General features: G+C 37.6%; 1 protein-coding gene across 3 annotated transcripts in view; it reads right to left on the bottom strand.

Moving 5' to 3' along the window:
* ssh1a (slingshot protein phosphatase 1a) overlaps positions 1-24,909 on the bottom strand; it is a 60,712-nt gene extending 35,803 nt beyond the window's left edge. Inside the window, exons 1-3 of one of the 3 annotated variants that reach the window (XM_051659113.1) lie at positions 24,529-24,611; positions 18,271-18,308; positions 4,915-5,300 (exon numbers count right to left, since the gene is read on the bottom strand). In XM_051659113.1, the coding sequence (XP_051515073.1) occupies positions 4,915-4,952 (38 nt within the window). In that variant the 5' untranslated portion in view covers positions 4,953-5,300; positions 18,271-18,308; positions 24,529-24,611. Of the gene's footprint in view, positions 1-4,914; positions 5,301-18,270; positions 18,309-24,528 lie in introns of all 3 variants that reach the window. The other 2 variants (XM_051659110.1, XM_051659108.1) reach the window with 2 other exon arrangements.
* Between the last annotated feature and the right edge of the window lie 747 nt (positions 24,910-25,656).

Raw genomic sequence — 25,656 nt, 5'->3', positions numbered from 1 at the left:
TCTCCAACCTCATTAAGGCATTATAGGAGAAGACTCAGAGTTATTATCTTGGAAAAGGGAGGTTGCACAAAGTATTGAATAAAAGGGTGCCAATAATTGTGCCACACATATATTTTACAAAAATATTATTTTTTTGATAAAATTTGTGTTGTGTTTGCAATTGTTTGATATCCATTAGAGGATAGATTTTTGTGAATATTTTTAATGACTGTTCAACAGGACAAACAATAAAGACATATTTTTCACAGCCTTCTTTTGCTCATATTTACCAAGGTGCCAATATTTTTGGCCACAACTGTACATGTTTGGCTGCAGTTTCCCAGTGAAATGTCTAGCGGGGGGCGCCAGAAGCGAGTGAAATGATGGTTGTAATCAGACAAGGTTTTTAAGGTGAATATTAGATGGATGTTTTAATGAGGAAAACATACGTCCCTAACCTAAAACTTTAGCCTAAACTTAACCAAAAAAGATAAATGAGAGGTGAACAAAACACATATCCTTACCCTTAGCCAACGCCTGAACCTAACCGTGTTTTAAAAGCAAATTCGACATAAAAAGCACATTTACTGAAGTAACCACATTATTTTGTGTCACTTCTATGCCACTTTTGCTTCACTTTCAGTCCGAGCGTCCTTGGCTGGGCTCAAGGCCGGTCTCCGAGTCCAAAGTCCAACACTCTATCAGGTGTGTAAATGTAAGTGGGTCTGTAATACAAGCATAAAATTTGATCATTTTTCAAAGGATGCATTAGAGTAAAAGTGTTTCAATATCATAACATAGCAGGGTGTGAGTAATAGAGTGAAAAATAAGCATTTATAAAGTCATAAATAGCCCATGTTTATGACTTTAAAAATAGTACCCGTGATTTGTGTTAAAGTGAATAAAACGCACAGTTGTTATAGTGCCTCTAGTGTTCATTTCAGCAGGAAACTGCAGCAAAATGTAGAAAGCGGCACATAAAACTCAGTTTGCAAAGATGTAGCAATATTAACGTTCATTCTATTAGACTAGATTGGAAATCTCTCTCCATGCATTTGTCATGGCCATGTTGTCTTGAAATTTGAGCAGAGCATTTTATAAAAATAAAACAAAAGTGTTTTTTTTAACAACCTCTGACTGACAGGCTTCAAAGTAATTAATTTTAAATGTTGAGACAGTAACCTACGGTAACTAGCTACAATCTCCTCAGCTGGCATGTGCAATTGTACATAAAGAATGTCAAACCAGCCCGACTAGCCTTTTGGACATTGCGCCGGCATAATGTATGGTACAATAGAATCACGAGTGAGTCTCAACTCAAAGTCCTTTCCTGATCCCATTCCCCCTTTGAAAAATGCCATAAATATAACTTGTAAAAAATATAGGCCTACAGTACATGTTTTTTCAGAAAGATCAGGGGTAGATTTAGGAGTGGCTACTCAAAACCATCAGGGGTTAGGCTGCAAAAACATTTCAGGGGTCACATTTCTTTCTAGCCCTGCTGTGGCTGTGACCCTTTGCTGACTCATCCCTCTCATTTTCCTGACTGGACTTCCAGTGTCTCAGCATTCAGGAGCAAAGCAGCCCTCTACCATCACATGATTAGCAACCAGCAACAAAACTTGCTTTGTGTCCCTGACCTCCCCCCACCCCTCTCTTTCTTTCTCTCCTACTTCCTCCTCCTCCCTTTCTCTTATTCCCCACTTCAACTTTGTCACCCTCCCTCCAAAAACCTTGAGGGTGTCAGCGGATCACAGAGCCTTTTGTTTCCAACCTCTTCTCTTTTGTTTCTTCTCTCCCTGCTGTTTTCTCTTTCTGTCCGCCTCTCTAAGCGATTTATGCGAAGGCTGGGAGTATATCAGCACCAATGGGCTGATGGATTGAGTCACAAAAGTGAGACAGACAGCTGAAAATCATGATGCACAAGCCCTGAGCAGAACATACTCATCCCAATTCATCTCCAAGTGTGTAATTATGATGTGAGCAAGAGTTTTGAGGAGAAACCGCTATCAAATGTCTTTGTCCAAGTTTCACTTGTGTACTTTTGATTTGGCCCCAGGTGGTTATGTGATACCTGGTATTTGTTGAACAGCCTTTCAGTAGAACATCTGGAATCAAAACTTAAAGGCAAAATGTGTCATATTTATTAATGATAAAATAATTTCTTCTATCCTAGCTCAATATGCACAGACAATTACAAGTAGATTTCCCCAAAAAATAAACAGTGTAAACACTGTGGCTTTGTGGCACCAAAACATTGCTCTATTTGTTTGAGAATCCTGATTATCTTGACACAGCAACATTGACTCAATCAATGGTGTGAGTTTAGGGCAGGGTTATCGGTTTGTCCGACCAATGACAGATAGGGAGAGTGTTCAAAAAACCTGTTTGAAACAGTAAATATTTCGATACCACAAAAATAAGCTTTCAAGGACAGGATTTGTGTCTTTGCACAGTTTGAGACTGTTGGAAATACATCTGGTGGCACCTTTATGAGCTCACCAAGATAATACACCTTGTGACTGGTCAATATCTGACTCATCAGTCATTGGTTGGCTTATGGCACTTCCTTAAATGTTTGGCAAAGGCTGATAGTTTCATTCAATCCGACTCTTGTTTATAAATCACCAACTGGTTACAAGACAATCTCACTTCACTACACAAATGCATATGATTTGCACATCACAGCAAAGTACAGTATCAAATACATTTGCATTAGGTAAATACACAGCCAACAGCTCTTTATTGCTGACAGTAATTTCATCTAAAAGTCATGATCGATTTGGCACAGCATCACAAACATTATTAGGGAAACAACCCTCTGCATGTCTCTGGAAAAAAGTGGTACATCCACTATTATATAACGCACACAATTTGTGCCTCAAACTCAACTCAGGTCAAATACAAAACGCAAAATCAGACAACCACATGCCTTTCTTTCAAATATGCAAACAATATCACTACCTCTCAATCAACATTGACAATCACGCTTACATAAGAGCAAAAATAAAATAAAAAAAGTAAAAAAAAGAACCTGCACAAACAAACCTACATATAAGCTCAGAACAATACTCATAAGAGCAGCATTCATTTTTCAGTTCAAATACAAACATAATGTATGAATCTGCATGAAAATTCCTGAGACTTAAGGGCCAGCCCATTACAAGGTCAGAAATAACCCAATACAGTATACAGCAGAACTACTTTTCTTTATCAGCTATTGCTAATGATACTGACCTAGTAGATACCTTTTTAGATACAGTGGGGTCTGAGTAAAAATTCTTTTTAATTTGTCCAATTAAATTTTTTAAATGACAAATGATTAGGGCTGTGAATTGATTAAAAAAATGTAACTAATTAATCACACAGTTCCCTGTAATTAACTCAGATTAATCATGGTACATGGTATATTAAACAAACATTACAATGTAATCATAAATATATTTACTTTATACTTTGTCTCAAAGAACTTTCAAGAAATAGGTTAGTCATGTAAACAAAAAGTTTTATTAGATGTTTAGAGTTATTTAGACACATTTTTACAGGTATAAATCTTTGATAAAAGTATATTTTTACATGCTATAAAATCAGTGGACAATCTGTAATTAAAAGTTGGGCAAAATCTGCCATTTTCCTGTGGATTATTTTTTTAATAACAGGATCAAATGGGAATATTCAATTTATATCAAGCTTTATTGGCAAGATCAACTTAAATGTACATTGCCAATGCATTATTAGACACTAAACATACAGATCTAAAAAAAAAAAATTGGACGCTAAAATGTTTAGTTTGCTGAAGTTTAAAATCTCAAAACTATTATTTTCTCTGGGTGACGTTTTGTCTCTATCGCGCACACGCTAGGTTTCGCTTTGACAATGACTGGTTCGGTAAGTGAGCGTTTTTGGGCAACGTGAAGAGATACAGCAGCTTGCTCATATCTCTCCCACACTTGGCTCAACACTTGCAGGTGAAGTCTCCATATTCCACACAGAAAATCCGCTCCCGTGTTTATTATGCCCGCGCCATGCATCACACGTAATGAATAAGCATGCACTGTTCCACACAATCAGCTTCTGTGCTAGAATGTATATGGCACAGGAAATGGGGAAAACATTAGTGAAGTTTCAGGAAGTTAAAAACAGTTACTGAACTAACTGCGCTCATTTTTTTATATATATATGTTAAACAGTCAACTATTAATCATAGAGAAATTAATGTGTAATTTAATTACATTTCCCAGCCCTACAAATTATTTTATCAGCTAAACAATTTTAGTAAAAAAAATGAAAAATTAACATGAATTTCAGATTTTGAGTATTTGCTATATATGATCCATATTATTTCAACATAACCTGAGAATGTCTTGTGTAAGACTTGTCTTATGTCTTGTGTGCTTCAATGGAAGCAAGGAAATCTGACCTTTAGAACGAAATAGTAAACATGTTCAATGTCACAAATTTGCATATTGGCATATGATTAGTGACCTACAAATGGTGCAGAATCTTAAATATTTCATACTAATATTACATCATAATGTTTCTTTGTTTATAATTTTCATGAATCACAAACAGTTTAATTCCAGGTTTTAGATTTTAAACCTCAGAATTTCTGACTTTTGAGCCCCACTGTAGCTCAGACCAACACTCATCTCAGAAGCACTAGTTCTCATACTAAAGATAAATATACAGTATGCATAAGTGTCTGCATGTACATTTCCTATACTAAATGGCCAGCTACCACAACTGGGTCACAGGTAGCCCAAGTTGATGTCTACAATATCACTTGTGATACTGTACTACTTGATACTAGATACACAACATGCACCACAGTCAATCTATAGATGTGAACTGCACTGTAAGTACATTGCAAGTGCAGAAAATTGATTTGAGTTAAGGCTTCTATACCAATTTATCCTGATTCATTCATTTACTCACTCACATGTGGTAGATCTGTCTCTGTGTGACAAATGCATTCTCCACAAAGTACGGCAGCATCTTCATCACAACGTCCTGACAGGAGTCCACGACCAGATGCATCCTGCTGGCTGCAGGGAGCTCTCCTTCGCCCCGGTCTGCAGCAGCGTGCTTCGGTCAGTTATAAAAGAAGGAACATTTCGCGCAGAGAAGAGGAGTGAGTCTCTTGTCTGTAACTCGGTCTGACGCTGTCTGAGTGTGCGAGCAAGTTCCTGCTGTGCTCTCTCTCTCCCTCCCTCTCTCTCTCAGATAATAGAGGAGGAAAAACCTGTTCCCTTCTCTTTGCAATTATCCAGGAAGAGATGAAGCACACTGTGTGTGTGTTTGTGCATGAAGCGGTCTGTCTTCTAAAATTAGAGCACACCAAACAGCTCTGTCAGAGCTATGAAAACTAAAAAGAAAACTAAATTAAAACTACACCAAAATGCATTTTATATGAATTTAACGGTTTTAAATATATTTAAATTATAACAATTAACTCTTTAACTTAGGCAGCCCTAAAATAATAAAAATGAAATAAATACACTATAATCATATATATAATAAACCACTAAAAAAAACTAAATATATCATAGTGAAAACTAACAAAAACAAAACTAAATTTTTAAAAAGGACAAATAAATAACCCTGCAGGCCACAGAGATCCTGGTATCTGTCTTGCAGAATGAAACAGCTTTATACCTGAGGAAGCAGAGAGACAGAGAGAAAAAAAAAGAAAAAAAAATCAAAGGGGAAAAAAAAGAGAGATCTCAGTGTCCTGGAGTTTGTTTGTCTAGCAGTAAAAAAACTGAAAAGATGACAGAAAGAAGCGTGTTTGCTGTACTCCCAGTCATGGAAAAAGAGGAACAACAAGAGACAAGGATACAAAAGCAAAACAGGCAAAAACAGCTGAAACAAACACGTTGATCTCCTCAATGCTTGCCATGGCATAAAATGATCTATACCAAAATCCTCAGTGCCAGCATCACATGGGCTAAGCATGGGCAGCAGTGGCTCTGTTCCTCCCGTTTCAGGACAAACCGATAGAGGCTCCTCGAAATCTCATTAGGAACCCCCTCCCTATGTGACTGTCCTTAGTAGGCTGCAATCAGTGCGCACACTACCAACCATCTGTACTCCAGTATCTGCCTGTCAACACTGCAGCTTGACTTAAGTTCAGAGTACTATTCCAAAATCTAGTAAGCTGCCTTGCTATCTACTGCCTACACAAACAGCTGCATTCTAAAGGCTCGCGTATACTTCGTTTTTCCACGTTACCGGATCGTCTCACACATGGTCGAGCGCTGAGCCTTTCAAAGTATACTCTTTTGACCGAGAGTGAAAACGGACATGTTCAACACATGCATACTACAGTATGACTGCTTTGTGATGCTCTTTTAGTACCGCAAACGGCAGGTGCATGCACCAACGATGCACACAGACGGGGACTGTCCGCCTCTAACCTGTCTGGGCCGCACGCGGACAATCAAAACATACTGTGCTGATGACGAAATCTGGATCACACATACAGTTCCGATCAGGTTGACTGAAGTATACTTTGGCCTTAAAGGAATAGTTCACCCAGAAGTGATCTTTCTCTCATTATTCTCTTACCCTGATGCCATCCCAGATGTGTATGATTGTCTTTCTTCAGCAGAATACAAATTAAAATTTTTAGAAGAAGACAGAGCTCTGTCAGGTCCATATAACGGAAGTACACAGGTGCCAGCACTTTGGTCCAAAAGTCATATTTAAGCAGCATAAAAGTAATCCACACGACTCTAGTCGATCAATGAATGTCTTCTGAAGCAAATAGATAAGTTTGTGTAAAAAATAAATCGATAAATAAAAGGATATTAACTTAAGCGCTTCCTGCCAGCAGCTGAAGCATTACGTAGCTAGCGCGTCGGCGAGTTCACGTGAGAATTCAGAAGCGGCGCTTATTTACAACAGAAGAACGAACATCACGCGAGAGTTCAGTCATTTCAAGCAACATCAGAGCCCTGGATGGAAGTGCCGATTTAAAGTTAAAATGTTTTAATTATCGACTTGTTTCTTACATAAACCTATCGATTCGCTTCAGAAGACATTCACTGATCGACTGGGGTCACATGGATTAATTTTATCCTGCCTAAATGTTACTTTTGGACGGTCAAAGTGCTGGCACCTGTGTACTTCCATTAGAAGGACCTAACAGAGCTCTGTCTTGTTCTAAAAATCTGCATTAGTGTTCTGCTGTCATACACATCTGGGATGGCATCAGGGTAAGTTAATAATGAGAGAATTTTCATTTTTGGGTGAACTATTCCTTTAAGGCCACGTCCACATTAATCCATTTTTCATTTGAAAAGTCTGTTTTCAATTTTGAAATATCATCATTTTCCAAAGTATGTGGTAATGGTTTTCGAAACGCTCAATTTTCAAAGGAGGAAAACGTCATTCTAGTGTGGATGAGAGGCGTAAATGTAGCAAAATTAATGCTTTTTTTTTTTCAGTTAAAAATATTAAGGCCCAGTTATAATTCATAAGAAATCAAAGAACGAACAGGTTTGACGTCATTTAGAACAAAATCTGGCCAAAAAGAAGGTGTTTCTGTGTTAATTTCGGTGGTTCATAACGGCCTGCCTTAGTGAACTTTTAGGAAAACATCTACCCGGCTGCTAAACACTTTCTTACTGCCATTGGTCCAGGTCATCGGTAGGTGTGACCTGGACCTGAGGCTCCACCTACTACTTTGTTTAAGTTTTTCAGTAAGTACTCAACCGGTGTGCAAGACCATGTCATGCGATTTTTTTTTGTTTGTCTAATTAGTCTACAAAAGGACTCAAATCTACTTAAATACCCTCAAGTGCCCATTAATGTGCCACCTGCAGCGAAAGCCATTCACACATCTGCCCAAAGTAAGACATGCCTCTATCACCATTCTTTTGTTTGTTTTCTAAATATTTACACTCTTTTATTAACCTATCTTTGCAGTAGTAACAGTGTCATCATAAATTACAATAACAGAGTGTAATCGGCGCATATTATGGCCGCGTATAGCGTGATAGCACATTATCGGCATTTAATGTGGACATGGTCTGAAATGAAACCTCATTAAAGCCATGTCCACACTAATCTGTTTGAATACACATTGATTTTGTTACATTTACACCTCTCATCCACACTTAAATGCCATTTTCTTCCACCGGAAAAAAACTTAGAAAGCGCTCTACATAACTGTAAATTTTGGAAAATGATGACATAAGGAAACTGAAAATGGAGGTTTCAAACTTAAACTGATTAGTGTGGATGTTTTTATTTAAAAACTAAAATTTTATTTCGCTATGTAAAATGCCATTCCAGTGTGGGTGAGAATAGTAATCGTAGCAAAGTCAATGTGTTTCCAACTGAAAAAGTATAAGCAATTTGAAACATTCTACAAATAGCACTCCTTACAAAGCGAGAGACTTATTTTATTATTCAATTATTTTAATAGGGTTTATTGTTATCATGTTGCTAAGCAATCAACACAATAATCCAATATGTACTGAACAACATGTATCACAAACAAATAATGGGCAAAACTGTTCAATTTTAGTTGTATTGAACTTTTTTTTTTACCAAAACTTATCAGTATTGAATGAATTATAAGTATATTTAGAATTGCAATCTTCTCTCGCTTCGTCCGCCATCTTGGATTATAAATATATTATATATATATATATATATATATATATATATATATATATTTTTTTTTTTTTTTTTTTTACTGAGCTTGACACAATTTTATTTAATTGCCTTTTCAACAAAGGATACATACAATGCTGCCTTAGATTTTGCCAACAGGAAGTATCTTAAAAGGCAGCAAAATTTATGACTGCCTACGTAGGCAGCTCACTAGGTTTTGGAACAGAATTTCTGCCTTCACCCTCACCCTCTCGCACAGTGCTAGAGACGAATGATGAAGCAGTACTTAGATTAAGAGGAGTGACTTTCTATTTTAAAGCTGCTAAAACAGGACAAAGAGTAATCTGAGACAGCAAGTAACAGAAATAGCCAGGGGAAATCTTAAAAATAAGGGGGGAGGGGGAGATATTCAAGAAGGACGGATGAACAGAAAGAGAGATTAAGGGCTGTCTAAAATAACAAGACCCAGATGAATGAGACACATTATAGATTAAGGAATTTTTTACTTTCTGGATGGTTAAGATTATTGAAACACAGTGGTTTATTCATTCACAGACAATCAAAATAAATTCTACCAATTAAAGGAATATTCCGGGCTCAATACAAGTTAAACTCTATGGCCGTATCTGTGACATGCTGTCAATTAGCACAGAAAATATTTAACCGTGTGAAAACTTGTGCTTGTGGTATTGCAGATATTTTCTGGTTTGGGTTCACAGTGAAGTGTGGACTTCATTCAGATACAAGCATGACATTTTTCTTAATCTGGAACAACCTACCATAAAAAGTCAAGAAGAATTGCTAATAATCTACTTTGATACAGATCAAAAATATTTTTCCAAATCTGTTTCTTTCTTTCTTTCTTTCTTTCTTTGAAAGAGGGTTTGGGCACAACTGACTATATTTGTTTTTCATAATCGTTAAAAAGCCTTTGTTTGGTGTTATGTTTTTTTAATGCCAAGTCATGGAGCACAGATCCTCGGCCCGCGCCCATGTAACTGAGCATTATTACAACGACGCTACTAGGCAGACTGCAGACCAGCTGACAGGTGTCCCGGTTCAGGATGCCTGTATGCGGAGCTTCAAATAGATCAGAAGTATATTTGCGTTGTAAGGTGTGCTGTCTGGATTATTCAGCTGCGCTGTGACTGCGCTGGTGCACAACGGTGCCAAAGTTGCTTTTCTGCACACACAGGCACAAAAAGATTAAAGCTTCTTCTCTAAGGGCACATTTTGTCTTTGCCAAGTGATGGAGAAAAAATGAGGGACGCATGGAGGAAGGGGGAAATGGGGCATCTTTTCTCAGGTGTCATATAGAGAATGGTGGATTGCATATGACATCAGTGTTCTTGAATCTATTGGCTGCATGGCTGTATTTGCTCTGCCTTTCTATTGATCAAATGAATTAACCAACACATTGGCCTTGCTCTGAGTGATTCTAAACTACACTGTAGTCAAGAACAGATGCATTTTCACTTACTGCATTCATTTTTTGCGCATACAATTAATGGTTCTTGCCAAGGCTAGTATTTCCCCATTTAAAAACAAACCGTAAGTATTAAACTTTGGCATGTTAACTCATTCTGCACAGTTTGTGCAACGGACATTAATGACATCTCAAGTCATGCAGTTTGTTGAGAAGAGGTGTGCTTTTTCGTTCCTATCCTAAGCAATCAGACTTATGATTGATGATAAAATGTGCTGTGGACTAATACTGAAGGAGGGATGCAAGTCATATCTAGAGACCAGAATATCAAAGAGACTTTGGCCTGCAAGCAATCATCCTAAATATACTTGCAACCTAACAACCCTAAAAACCACCCAGAATACCCTAGAAACCACATAGCAACCCACTAAAATCCACACAGAACACCTTAGCAACTGCAATGCAATGCCCTGGCCACCATCCACAACACTCTTACCCTGGCATTGTAGAAGCAAATTTTACACAGGCAAGCTCCACTTTAGTGCATGGAAGTGCACTTTGCTCTAGTTTAGCAAAGTGATTGATGTTACTGAATTAGAGTTAACATTCTATTGGGAGTAAGCTCTTCATTAGAAAAACAATGAATATCACAAAGAAATGGAAATATTATCATCAAGTTAAAATTAAACAAATGACATCCCAAACAACCCAAATTACCCTCATACTGCAAATTTAAATGTTTCTACCAATAAAGTCAGTCTAGTGATAAACCTGTACTGTGATTTATAGATAATGGGATATTTTGGCAGATTGTTTTTTTTTTCTACTTTTTTTGGTGGGTACTTCAAATGGAATTCAAATGTCACGTCACTGAGTTTAATTTGCCATGTACAATAGGCCAATTGCTTGCTCATGAAGGCAGATCACCTTCCACCCTCAGCAGGCTGACTGCCCACATACTGTATTTTAATTGCAACCAGTCATTTTTTTTTTCTCATATTTTAATTTATTGAGGAATATATCTCCTATTCATTATTATTTAATTTATGTGAGTGTGATCAAGTGGGTCTGTCTTCTTTATTCACTTGAAAATACTATGCTGGAGTACAAAGTACTGGTAGAAACACTGCAACCAGGGGGCCGGGGCACACTAGGGGCCCTATGCAAATTTCCAAGGGGGCCGCAAGATGACTTATATGTGTGAAGATGACAACATTATTTAAATAAAATATATTAAAATAATCAAACTTAAAAAATTCAAGATGTAAGCCTACAATCATATTTCATACACTGATCAAAATGGACCACGATGAGCACTTGTTTGTTTTCTGTACAACAGCACAGAGGTCTGTACAGCCTTAAGATATTTTCTAAGACAATACATCGCAACAGTGCCTGCCCACTTTTTCAGCCATCTTGGTTCCGGAAGTAAAGGGACATCAGACAAAAAGACAAAGTTACAAGATTTGGTACTTATCATCTAATATAAATAAACTACAGTCCCCTGAAGTATTAAGAAGTTTGAGTGCTCCGTTCGTTTCGGTTTGGTAACTTGTGCTAAGCACATTATATAGAATTTACAGCGCTACAAATTCACTTGAATTTCAAGTTACACAAAATAACTCTATGACACCAGGTTTTTGTGGATAGAAGAGAAGATGAGCATTCATTTCACCATATTTATAATGAGGTGCTCATTCAAAGGCTGTTGTTAATGCAACTTCACACAGAAAGTTTTTTTTGTTTTGTTTTTTTGCAGTTTTCCGCCAAAATAAAAGAGGGTTTAACCAGACCCTAAAGCAATGCTGCATGCAAATGAAGACATTATTACAGAAATATTACTTGTATAATAATAATAATAATAATAATAATAATAATAATAAATATTTTAATACAATTGTTATAGTATATTTCTGTAATTTCTTAATGTAACAATAATAATTATTTTTAAATAACTGGGTTCCAAAAAGTCACCTAATGATGAAGAGTCCCCATCAGAAAGTGCACAGTCTGAAAAATCCTTGTCTGAATTAACTTACTGAATAAGTGTTGTTCAGTGTTCATATTACAACGTGAAGCTAATTAAAGAAACTTTTTCAGTTACAGTTTTTTTGTAATTAAATAAATGTAAGTGTTAAAATGTTACCAGTATATAATATAGTTATAATAGTATATACTTAGTTACCAATCTTCTGTAAGAATTACATTATTATTAAAGGGGCAGAACCCCTGCTGCAAGAGCTGAATTATGTGGAAATCACTGAATCAACCTTATTCTGAGAACAATATGCAACACTTTAACTGAAATGTCCTTCAAAGGATCAGAGACATCTACACACACAAATACTCAAACCCTGATATACACGTCATATACACCCAAACATAAACACAAATTACTGTGCATGGCTGCTCCTGCCACTATGTCTGTTTGTTGAACTCAATAGCTGGCTCACTGCTGTGCCACCTGGTTGATTTCATGGGAAAAGACTTTTGGCCGGTACTGCAAACATTTCTGTTTACATCTCGCTATGGCTAAGATTAGGGTTACAGTTATAAAGGGGTTCTGACTACGATAAGGTAAGGTTTGCGGGTTTCATTTCCCCTATTCTGTCTGTTTATACTTTATATCCAGAACACACCAAAGGTGTCCTTAACAAGCTTTGCCTCTTTCAAAACGCTCGAGGCCAATGTTACTGCATTGGAGTGCAGTGAAAAAGAGTAGAGCAAAAGAAAGATAGAGAAAGATGTGAAGTATTAAGAAAGATCACCGAAAATGTTAATTCTGTAGTCATTAACTCACACTCACATTGTTCCAGACCTGTATGACTTTCTTTCTTCCATTGAACACAAAGAGACGTTAGGCAGAATTTTAGCCTCGGTCATTCACCGTTCACTTGCAAAGCATCTTTTTTCCATACTTTACAATGAAAGCGAATGGTGACTAATTCTGCCTCCTACTACATCCTCTTTTGTGTTCCATGGAAGAAAGAAAGTCATAGAGGGTTGAAACAACATGAGGGTGAGTAAATGGTATGGATACTTCTTAAAGGAATAATTCACCCAATCTAAAATCCAATGTGATCAAGAATGTGGGCAACAGCTTTTAGACCTGCCTATGTAGAACCTTTCATTTGCATTTATATACAATGTATATGTTAATTTACAGTATCTAAAACTAAGACTTTCGTCAGCCTTTTCCACATAATCCATATGCACGTATATAGTACAGCAGATTTTGCCACGACACATCTCGTATTTCCATGTAATTTCAGAAGAATATAAGACAGGTCAGCCTTATGTGAGTGAAAAGGAATGTTATGTTTAAACTGTTTTCTTGCTGCCGATTCATTGCATAATGCAGGGTGTTACTTCAGGAATCAATGAGCTCAGGCAGGAGGACAGGTCTTAACCATGTCTTTACAAGTGTGCACAAACGTTGCCCATCATTGATATGTCAGGTTCTCAAAATTCCACAATGACAGACAGACAAGGGTAAGTGAAAGCTGGAATTCTCAGTCCAGGAGCTCTTTTTGACAGTACTACTTGTTATTAAACACTAGTAGCTTGTTTCTTTGGAACAGTAGTTAGCTTTCTGGGGGAAAAACAGCTTAGCCAGCCTAGGCTGGTTTGCTGGTCTTAGCTGGCCTCCCAAGCTGGCCAAGCTGATGGGTGCCCTATTTGCTGGTTGTAGAGGGGTTTGAGAAACCAGCCAGGTTGGGAAACCAGCTGATGGCTGACCTTATATAAAACTGCTTGTGTTAGTGCATTTTTAATTTTCTGATGTTCATCCCTCTCTAAAAAATGTTTTCACGTGTGGTGGAAGGTTTTGCTGAAACTGCTAATTCTTATATTATTACTATTAAGTTCCATGCATCTTCTGCACAAGTAACTTTATCCTAACCTTGTTTTTCCTCATTAAAAAAGGATTTGTCTTACATGAGCCTCTAAGACATCCTGTTCCCCCCTCACACATAACTTTTCTGTTAGATTGCATCACTCTGTATTGATTAATGAATCTATTTTAATCAAATGGAATTTGTTTTCTGACTTGTAGCATTTACAATGGCCCCAAAAAGTAGTTTGACACTTAATAATATATGACTGTCTTTACATTAGATAAAAAAAACAATAAATAAAAAAAATAAAAAAACAGGTGTGTACATGGGCATTTAAAGTAATTTTATAGTAGAGTACTCTATTAAAAAAAAAAAAAAAAAAAAAAAAAATTATTGTTGCACTCACACATAGAAACATATTGCACATTCCAAGTCTTCTGAAGCCATACAATCACTTTAAATAATAAAATAATTTTCTTTTTGAGTGAAATATCCCTTTCACAAAGGCTGTGTCTCGTTTGGAAGGCTGCAGGCTAGGTAGGACGCATCCTTTGAAGGCCGCAGTATACCGAGTGTCCTCCTTTAAACAAGCCTCATTTAAACGAGACGGCCTTCGTAGGACAAACAGAAACGGAACGTAACATGGTTGCTATGACAGCACGCCACTCTTTAACAAGCGCGAGCGCTTTGAGTGAGAAGGGATCAAAGTCCCTCAGGAAGGGAATGTATGAGGTACATTTTAGGAGAGTTATAATGATGTAAAGAGAAAAGAAAATAGATTTTACAGGTGTACTTTGTCTAATACTTTATTTTAATTACATATTATTATAATAATACGTATTATATACTCTGCACCCATCTACTGAGGTACTTCAACTTGGGAATTAACATTCCTTGTGTTTGAACATCATATTTACGGGCAAATTGGCGCAATTTTTTTAGACATTTCCGTTGAAGCAAAGAATTGTGGGTTATGAGTGCCCACGAAGGATACACCTCATACATCCTCCGAAGTCCCGTGAAAGAAGGTCGCATTCGAAGTATCCTGATCGCTTTTCTGAAATGAGACAGCCTTGATGACGTATGTGGCCGACAAATGCGACCTCAGAAGGACGCATCCTTCCAAACGAGACACAGCCAATGTCATGCATCCACAGCGCCAACCAATGTATTGAGTTGTAATGGGAAGATTTAGGTGAGAGAAGCAGTTTTATTGTTACCCATGGCAGGCAAAGACACAAATTGCAATATTCAAGTAGTGTTTGTACTAGTCGAATATTCAAAGATGATGAGTACTTGATTAATCGATTACTCTTGCACATCCCTAGTGCAAATATACAATGCCCGAACTTTTCTTAGTCATTTTTATAATAACTTTAAACCAACTGGTGCCAAGGTAATTTTAGTGGATGTGTGAAGTCAGTTCCCCTAAGGTTCACACAGGTGTCCTAGCAATCACAGATTAATCACAGATTTAGTTCAAAAATGCCACCTCGCTTGACATTCTGTTGTCTAATTCAAAACGCAAACATCTAAAAAAAAAAATTTTTTTAGGGCCATCGCATGTTATTTTTGATTGCCATTTTAAGGAAGCTCTGTTCAGCAAATAGGTATTCATGGAGTCCAGTCTTATCTGTGAGTCACAGGAAGATACAAAATTCAGACACAGCCTCTATTGTGTTGCCAATCACTAACGATGGAATCTCAGACTCCTTTTCTCATATCCTGTTTTTACAGAAACAGTAAAACACTGCCTTCTGGACCCATCAGAGGACAGGCAGAGCAAGAGAGAGAGGGAGAATGAGAGAGAGACTAAAAGAACTAAATGCACAAAAGTGCTGAGAGAACAACTGCTCTTATCAGATTATCAGATGACCTTATTTAGGTCACACATGCCACATGTGCTTCCGTCCAACAGAAAAAGTCCTGACAGACAAGCAGTGTTAGTGGGTTCATTAAGATAACGGGCACAGTAGTTCCTCCACACCCTTTTCTTATATTAATAAAAATAAAAAAACTAACTATCATTTCCTTTTAACAAAGTTATTTTTATCCCACGACTGAGTTCAACACATTCTAGGGATTAGTTAGTTTGAATGTTCTTATTGTAACCCATTCATTTGAATATGCTTTTTCCAAAGGCAAACAACAAATTATAGTGGCACTTCTGTAATTCAGATGGAAAATCTAAAATAAGGAAAGAAATTGGCATTCACAGTTTACAGTCAACAAAGCAACCATTTCCTGAGCAATGTGACCTTTGAGGATGTCATGTGACCTTTGGAATGACAAATCTTCCTCTGTAGACACCCCCTTCCTTTAGTGCTTCAATCTGTACAATACATAAGCAATCCATAAGTGTCCCACTATTCTTTTCACTAAGAGAAGTTGTTCCCCCCCCCCCCCCCCCATTTGACCATCGGCAAGATGGCAACTTTGACTTAAAGATGCAACAATTGAATTTAGTACTTCAAGGAATAGTTCACCCACCCTCTCTCATCATTTACTCACCCTCATGCCATTCCATATGTAAATGACTTTCTTTATTCTGCAGAACACAAACAAAGATTTTTTGATGAATATTTCAGCTCTGTAGGTCCATACAATGTTAGTGAATGGGGTCCTAAACTCTGAGCACTAGAAAGTGTAATTGAGCTTCAAATTATGATCGTACTTAAAGACTGCAATGGCATGAAAAGGTGTTAAATTTTGGTCTGTTCTTACCCAAAATGTTGGATCGCTTCAGAAGACATGGATTAAAACATTGGAGTATTATGGATTACTTTTATGCTGCCTTTATGCTCTTTTTGGACCTTCAAAATTTTGGTCACCATTCACTTAAATTGTATGGACCTACAGAGCTGAGATATTCTTCTAAAATCTTTGTGATTTTTGGGTAAACTATTCCTTTAAAGTGATAGTTCACCCAAATGTGAAAACTCAATCATCATTTACTCACCCTTATGTTGTTCCAAACCTGTATGACTTTCCTTCATGGAACACAGGAGGAGAAATTTTGAAGAATGTTACAGTAGCCGTGGCTGAGCAGTGCGACGGTGCAAACTGAGATTTTAACCCATTCGCACATGTGCGATAAGTTTAGCTTCTTGTGCTTGGAAAATCCACAAATGAAGAAAACAGCATTGCATTAAAGAATATGTCAAATGACTCATTTTACATATTCTTCGATGCAATGCTGTTTTCTTCAAATGATGTCTACTTTGCCATCGTGAAAACCTAAATGCACTCAAACTCTAGCCCAAGGCCACGGATGTGTTTTCAGGGTCGAGGTAATGTACCCTCTGCGCTGCATGCTGCTCATGTGGCCGAGCTCAAGAGCTGCGAAATCCTAACTTTATACACAGCATGCTAAAACAAGAGCAGCAGAAACTGAGAGATGATCAATTAAAACAAGAGATATTATTCTGTTTGCCCACAAGTTTGTTGGTAACAATGCTTGGCTCATAGAGAACAAACTTTAAGTTGGTGAGCTTTGGACTCAGAAACATTGACTTCAGCACGTTTCATAGAGTAGCACAATGCAATGCATTCCTCTAATAGGCTATTCATAGGTCTCTGTATGCTGTCAGTGTATGTAAAAGAACAGTGTTAACATTCTTCAAAATGAGTATGCTCAGAAAAAAGAAAGACCAAACAGGTTTGGAACAACATTAGTGTGAGCAAATGATGACAAACTTTTCGTTTGAGTGAACTATCCCTTTAAAAGCCACAACAGCAAACTTTACAAATGAACTTGTCTCTTAAGAACTGTTCTTCTACCCTCACTGGTGACCTAGATAGTTTGAAAAGACTAGGACATTAGTCCAATCCCAAAGGACAAAAGCCCTAGTTCAGAATGCCCTCTTAAGAGATAAAGTACATTGATTTTGAAAGTGCTAAATCAAAAAAGTCTGGACAAACATCCCCTCCAATTCATAAGCCTTTTTTTGAGTCTGGCCTCTACTGTCTCCGAATTACTATATATAATAACAGATACTGTATTTATTAGGAAAGATACAGTGTCTGATAAGGAGAAGAAAGTGAGGTGTTTCCTTCAAATTAAACTCACTTGACCTTAAATCAGTCAAAGAGGAACTGGAACTGTAATAAAACCTAGTCTGGAGTTAGAGGTGCTGTGAAAGCAGTGATCAGACGTCTGGGCTCGGATAGCCTTGATTATATGTGTTGGAACAGTGGAGTAGAACCACCTCTCAAACGCTTCTTAACTGCAGGGTACAATGAAGACTGACAGTCTCTTCATCATCTAGATCTGACAGATTGATGCTTGCGAAGAGACAGAAATGTCCAATCTCTGTCTCTGTCTCTTACACACATACACACACACACACACACACACACACACACACACACACAAACAAACACCTCTATTTAAAAGTCAGACATTACCTCTGATTTAGCCGGCGCTCATCATCACTTCCAAAGTCCTGGGGGGGAAAAGCATAGAATAAGAGAAACAGAGGTTAGTAGTTCGAAAAAACAAATGCTGTTCTATTTTAATTTCATTGCTTTGAGCGATCAAGGCAACACAGACTACATCTTTTCCGATATAATAAATCTAATTACGTCTTGACATATCTTCCATCTAGAACAAATTAGTGTGTTTCCCTTACAAATTCAGCATCTGTTGTGAAAATGTCAGCACAATCCGGAATTACTGGTAATAATGGAGAGGCCAAAACTCCTTAGGCACCGGAACTTTTCCAAATTCCACAACCTCACCCAACTCAAATCCGGTGCAATGCACAAGAGTCTAAACAGGTTTCTTTTTTCCCTAGTGCAATGCAGAATGGTCAACATTTGTACCTTTTATACACAGTACAATACTTAATGCCCTAGATTAAATAAAATAATTGATAAATCACTGTTCTGAGTAGTGTAATATGACAAAGAAGAGATGTTCTCCTTTAAACCGATGTTCTGTTTTAAGACCTCTCAAACGTAAAGGACGAGGGCCTCTCCTTAAGATAAAGTTTCATCATAACAAAGAGTGTTTTTAAATAGTTCTTCATTGTATATGAATGTGACAGCCATGGTTATTGGGTTACAGATAGTGGTATGTAACACTAAATACAGGCAGGTTAGTGCGCCATGGTCAGACATGAAATATACTTGAAGGGAAAAAATCTTGTCATCAACAATCAGTTGTGCAAGGGTTTCTATCACATACTGTAACAAAGCAGGGCAGCCTTTCAGGGGAATGAAAAGTGGAAACAATTAGTTTTGAGAGGAGAAACAGACATTTTGGGGGGGGGGGGGGGTTGTGATTTATTACAGTTTAATAAAAGCTGAGGAACAGACACTGAGACAAAAGGTGTGTTGAAAATAAGGGACGATATGTCCATTTAATATGTGGATGGTAGAAATCAATATGTTACTGACTTTAAGTCAACATGAAACAGCTTTCACATTCTTAACCAATTTTACTGATGTATTTTTGAGTGAAATAGAAAATTCAACAAGATAAAAAAATAGCAGGGCTTGATTTTATCCATCGGTAAATAATTGGATCATGAAAAGTGGTGGACAGGTGGTTGGAGAGGAGGGTGGAAAAAGTAGTTTCAGAGGTGAAGCAAGTTATTACAATTATGAAGACAAACATATTATTTCTTTGGAATAACATGGACTTTTTCAGCCATCTTGGATAAAGAAGTATTTTTTCCTAGTTATTTTCCATGGGGATTTCTTAACCTCCTGAGACTTGCGTGGACATTGCATTTTGGCTTCGCTATAGGCTATGCATAATTTCATTTCATTTAAACCGACTGATCTCAGTTCAGGAGACTCTAGGCTGTTAAACTTTCGACACACGAGTCATGTGACAAAATTACATGGTGCCGATCTCAGCTGAGTTTGTCTTTGGAAGAAACGGGTAAAAAACCTCATTACGTTTTTACATTAAAACGTGTTTGAGTCTCTAGTTTCATCCAATTTGCCATTTTAAAAATGTCATTGATTTATTGTGAAATGGCACGCTGTTAAACACAATGACCATGTATGTGGACTATAGGCTCATTTTCCTTAAAATATCCTATATTCACTGAGAAACAATGGATGGAAAATGTTGCTTTCAGTAGCTGTATACGGAGTTAGGATGAAAATAAGGCACATTTCAAACCAGTGCAGACAGACAGCACACTGGAGGTTAAGTCACATCCTAAGTAGGAAGCAAGGGAGGATCCTATAGCTTTCCTATGTAGTCAAGTGCATTCACTCCTAACATCCGGTCAAAAGTTCAGTTTCAGACTGCAGATTATGTCTGGACCACTTAACATGTTTTCCAGACAATGGTAATCAGTACATTGATTCAGAATTTTTCATGCAAAATTTTATTTTAACATGGTTGGCAGTGATTGGATGATGCTGGCTATTACTCTGAATCAGAATTATTTATGCTAATTTCTGATGTAATGTCTGTAACGTCTTTTTTGCACTTTTTTTAGGGGCTATTAGTTACAAATAAAAAAGGGTAATGGAAAATGCACAAAGCAGTCACGCTGGGGTCTCAGAAGGATAAAGTACATCATAAACGAGTTCTAAGCCATGGTGTGATATTTCATGGCACCTATTTCAGTGACATCAGGAGGCATTTTCTGCAAGTCATTTCATTAAATCACTTACAGCACCTTTAATTACTCCCTCCTTTCGTTTTGCATCACCATCACTGTCCATCTCATTATCTCTCTCCCCCTCTTTTTGCTCAGTCAATCCACCATCAGCCCTCTCTATCTCTGCTTGAGAGACGATGACATCACTGCAGCTGCATGTTCTTCAGTCTCTCTGTTTGAAGGCATGCTGTGAATTCTAAATGAAGTGTGTGTGCGAGTGCGAGTGCGCGTGCGCATGTCCTTACTGGCATAGCTCAAAGCTTTTACAGAATCATTCATACAGTCCAAAAGTCTGAGACCACAAGTGAAAATGTTGCATTCCTTCATTGTATTTAATTCATTATAAATTATATTATCAGCATAACAATATGAATGTTTGAACAATTTTATGCAAGCATGCATTCAAGCAGGCATGGTCTCTGCAAGCAAAACCTGATAATCCATGTTGTAACAGTATGATTTGAGAAGGTTCCAAAGAGGAAACTTGTATGCTTCAGTGGCAGCAAACTTGAATAGTGACCAAGAAATAGTGCAGAATCATTCCACATCATGGAGTGAAAAAATTGTTTAAAATGTATTAGAACACTAAAACTTTGTTTATTTCCAGGTTTAATGAAGAAATCCCATGGGTTTTCAATGTGATCTCAGACTTTTGGACCCCACTGTAAAAAAAATAATGCCTGGTTTCAGTGAGAAGTAAAAGGCCACATTTCCTAGAAGACAGTAAGGTTTCTCTGACCCTAGTACATCACTTCACAAATATTTTAAAACCATGATGCAAGAGATATTCTCATAATACAATTGTGTATCAAACCAGTTCTCTGAACTTTAAGAGGTCTCCATTGAAAAGTGTAGAAGTATTGCCCTCTACTGTCTGCAACCTGCACAATGGATTTCTATGACAACTATGATGTCAGAGGAACTATTATGAAGGTGGAGCCCTTTATTGAGAAATGGCATTGTAAAACCTAAAAGAAACTTTTAGCAGGTTTTCAGAAGAACCACCTGAGAATCTCCAACAATGAAAAGCAATACTATTCTCCTAGTGAGACGGGCTAAAAGGGCTCACTTCAAATGAAATGGTACAAAAAGGAGGCCTTTCATCGCATGAGAGGAGCTTAGCTGTGCCGGGGCACAATGACTTAGATTTAAATTTCTGTCGAGCAGAAATGCAGGTCTCATGGGGGCCAGACCTTCAACTCTCACACAAAGAACCGCAGCTCATGAAAGGCTTACTAGTGTTACCAAAAATTTGACAACCTACAGATCTGGACCCCACAGTTACAGTAGCAATGTAAAAAGAAAGTGTAATTAGTGCTAACCAAGCAAACTGCAACGGCCTATAGGTGCATTTGTGGTAGCACAAACCAAACTAGGAATGAAATGGGGAAGGCAGTGTTCAGTATTTCTGTTGTTGGACATGTCCATTGTGTACAGGAGAGCTCATGCCCACCCTTTTGATGGTTCCCCTTTCAAAATGTCATGGCTAGAGGTGACATGATCAATGAGTGTAACAAATGAATTTAGGACTGCAGTGCAACATAACACAATGAGATACATGTAAACAAACCCCTCCAACTATGTAGAATCACTTGAGCAATGTGTCAAAGATTCTTAGAGATAAACAAATCCATGTTATTCATAGAAAGTAGTAGCATACTAAGTGTGTGTGTTGCGTATACACATTTTGTTACTTAAGAGTTGGCAAGCCATCCATGAATATTCCGGAGTTACACAAGCCAGGAAGCCTGTGCGAATGGAAATACAGTGTATTTGTGGTTTGTTCACCGAGATCAGACATTTATTTAGCAATCCATTGGCAAACGAACAATCCACTTTGTGATTTACCAAACCAACTGTGCCCGTTTAGCTTCAAGGTTTTCAACTATGCGTCTGTGGAGAAGGCTTTATAAAATATATAGCGCTGTCTTAAATTTTCTTGAGAGTAATTAGCAACCATTAATTAATTAGAAATTTCTGACTAATTAAATGTTAACCATTACATAATGTAGTAATGTTTGTTTATGTTCTTAATGAAAGCTATTAGCCTAATACATTTTACATAGAAAATCTTGCTTTTTATACTGGAGGGTCCCACCCTGATAGCACAAGTACATCACCCAGTCATCTATTTGATGCGTGTTTACATCTGGAAGATTTATTTTTAGGTTGTTTGCTCATCTGCAATACCTCTATAAGATGCATGTCAAAAGTTATGCCTCGGACGTCAATAAGACATTTAGCAGATGTCTTTGAGATGTTTATGATTTGGAATGTTTGTAAATCTGATCTTTTTAAGATTCTTGCCAAATGTTTTTTAGATTGTTATGCTTTCCAGATGAAAAGATCTAAAACAGACATCTCAGAGATGTAGGTGTGCTATCTGGGCAGAGACTCATCTCCAATACATCTATAAGACGTTTACTCTTGGATGTCAATAAGACATTCAGGAAATGTCTTTGAGAAGTTTATGACTTGGAATATTTGTTAATCTGATCTTTTTAAGATGTTTAGCAGATGTCAATTAGAATGTGATGCTTTCCACCACATCTTAAACAGGCATCAATATTTAAGTCTTTTTATACTATAAATCTCCACTTTCACTTTTACATTATTTTACATTTTGAATGTGAAATTGGAGATTTATGGTTAAAAAAAAAAGACTTAAATATTTATCTGTTTTTCCACCAACACCTATACATAACATATATATAATGCTTTTCAAGATACAGTGTGGATTTAACCACTGGAATTGTATGGATTACTTTTAAGGCCCAAACATACTCAATGCAAGTACGTGAACGCAGATGCACCTTGCTACGCAAGCTCAGTTTCCTGCGTTGTTGCATTGTGAAATGTGTCAGCACTCAATTCATAACACAACGCAAGTACACGCTGCATTCTCAGCGTTGCCGCAAGGGACACTAGAGCGGAATTTGTGTTGAATCTTTTCGAAAAAATATATATACGACTTTTTGTCCCCAGTTCATTCAAACAAATTTGTTTTTATCTCTTAAGGAAACTGGTCTTCAAACAGTTTGAAAAGCACATTATTTTCATCCTGCCTCCGTATACAGCCTCCGAAGGCAGCATTTTCCTGGTTTCGGACGCAGCACTGGTTTCGTGGTCTCGCCTAAAAAATCTATTGCCCTCTTGTGGTCTGAGGTTTGTAACCGCCAGTACAACGCAAGAGCGCACGTAATGTATGTACATGACCATGCGCTCGCGTCTGCGATTGCATACTTGCGTGAAGTATATTTCGGCCTTTAATCTGCCTTTATATGCTTTTTTGACCTTCAAAGTTCTGGCCACCATTCACTTGCATTGTAAGGACCAACAGGGCTGAGTTATTCTTCTAAAAATATTTGTTTGTATTCTGCAGAAGAAAGAAAGTCATCCACATCTGGGATGGCATGAGGGTGAGCAAATGATGAGAGAATTGTTATTTTTGGATGAACTATTGGTTTAAACAGACTTTCTTGAAGATGTACATATGCTGTCTGGATATACAGTTTCTGAAACAAAACATTCATAATGAAGGTGAATGAAGTAAAAATTAACTCAATCTATGTGTTAAATAATTATGCAGACCTACAGTGCATAAAACAGACACATACAAAAGTGTTGATGTTTCAAGATGTTTACAAGGCACCGGTTCAACCGCAGTTTTTATCCCATGTGTCATCTCACTACAGTAGACAGATACTGTACACAGTGACAGTCTTGCAATCCTAAATCCACCTTGTTGGCACCCCGTTAGTCTACTTAAAGCGACGCTACAAACTAGAACGCTCCATTATTAAAAACGAAACTGTTGACACTGCATGGAGCGTTGCCGTTTACCTCGTTTCTTTAGCGGTTTAAAAAGATCTTATTCATCGATTGCCATCCTATATCTACCCTAACGGCATCTCGCTAGTTAGCTATTCAGCCTGAGCTGTATTAGCATCGGGCCTACATGACTCACAAATATATTTTTGTCCCGTTATATTTGCTTTTCATCAGACATCATATCCTGTCCGTGTTTATTTCTGCTTACCTCCCCCGCGTTTGTGGTGGCGGTGCTGGACGTGGACGCCGCGCTGGGAGTGGGCGAGCGCTGCAGGGTAACCAGAGCCATGGATGATGAAAACCTCCCAGCAGCACAGCAGTCAATGTGTACAGGCTAAAGCGACTAGCGGATTTCCCCTCAGCAGCAACAACGCTAGATGTGCGGGGATTGTAGCTTCCAGCAAGCCGCGACTTCCAAGCCCTCGATGGGACCGCTGTTAAAAGGCCATGTTTCTTGAGCCGCTGGTCAGCGCTGTTTGTGGCGCTGGTTCCACTTTGACACGAGCTGGGTGATGATGGTGGTGGGTGGTTGTGTTTTGGTGCGCTCACTCATTCACTGCCGCATGTGGCGAATCTCAGACTACTTCTGAAAAGGGCAGGAATGTCCAGCAAAAATTTCCAGCCTAAAGTCTGCTAACAACCCACCCAAAAGAAGCTAAAAAAATAGCCTAAAATTACAAAATGTAGCCTAAATTAATGCGTCTTTGTTATTATAACTTTTGCGACTGTATGGGTTCAATTCCACAACCCTCCCCATAATCTCCCTTTTTTCAAGTAACATTCGCAGGCTGATTTAGAATGAAAAAATTAAATGATAAAAAACAATTAGAGGGATCAAAAATGTATGAACAATTTACTGCCGTTGCCTGATTACAATGTAATCTAATTACTTATGTAATGGTGATTAGGCTACACGTAATCCTTTCCCATGTAATCCCTGCATACACTGCTAGTGCATAATAAAAACTCCAGTTTCATCTGCAATGAACTCTGAGATGTTGGCATTTTAGTGAGACTTTAAAAAAAAAATCTAAAACTGGCCAAATTAGAAAACAAAAGGAGTAGAATGTGCAAAAGGATCTTAAAACATTGAAAAATAAAGGTTCATTATCTGCATGTACAGGTGCATCTCAATAAATTAGAATGTCATGGAAAAGTTCATTTATTTCAGTAATTCAACTCAAATTGTGAAACTCGTGTATTAAATAAATTCAATGCACACAGACTGAAGTAGTTTAAGTCTTTGGTTCTTTTAATTGTGATGATTTTGGCTCACATTTAACAAAAACCCACCAATTCACTATCTCAAAAAATTAGAATATGGTGACATGCCAAT

The sequence above is a fragment of the Myxocyprinus asiaticus genome, chromosome 3 (assembly GCF_019703515.2).
Source record: "Myxocyprinus asiaticus isolate MX2 ecotype Aquarium Trade chromosome 3, UBuf_Myxa_2, whole genome shotgun sequence".
NCBI classification, from domain to species: Eukaryota; Metazoa; Chordata; class Actinopteri; order Cypriniformes; family Catostomidae; genus Myxocyprinus; species Myxocyprinus asiaticus.
Note: the sequence above shows the minus strand (reverse complement) of the source record. Positions and strands in the feature narration are given on the sequence as shown.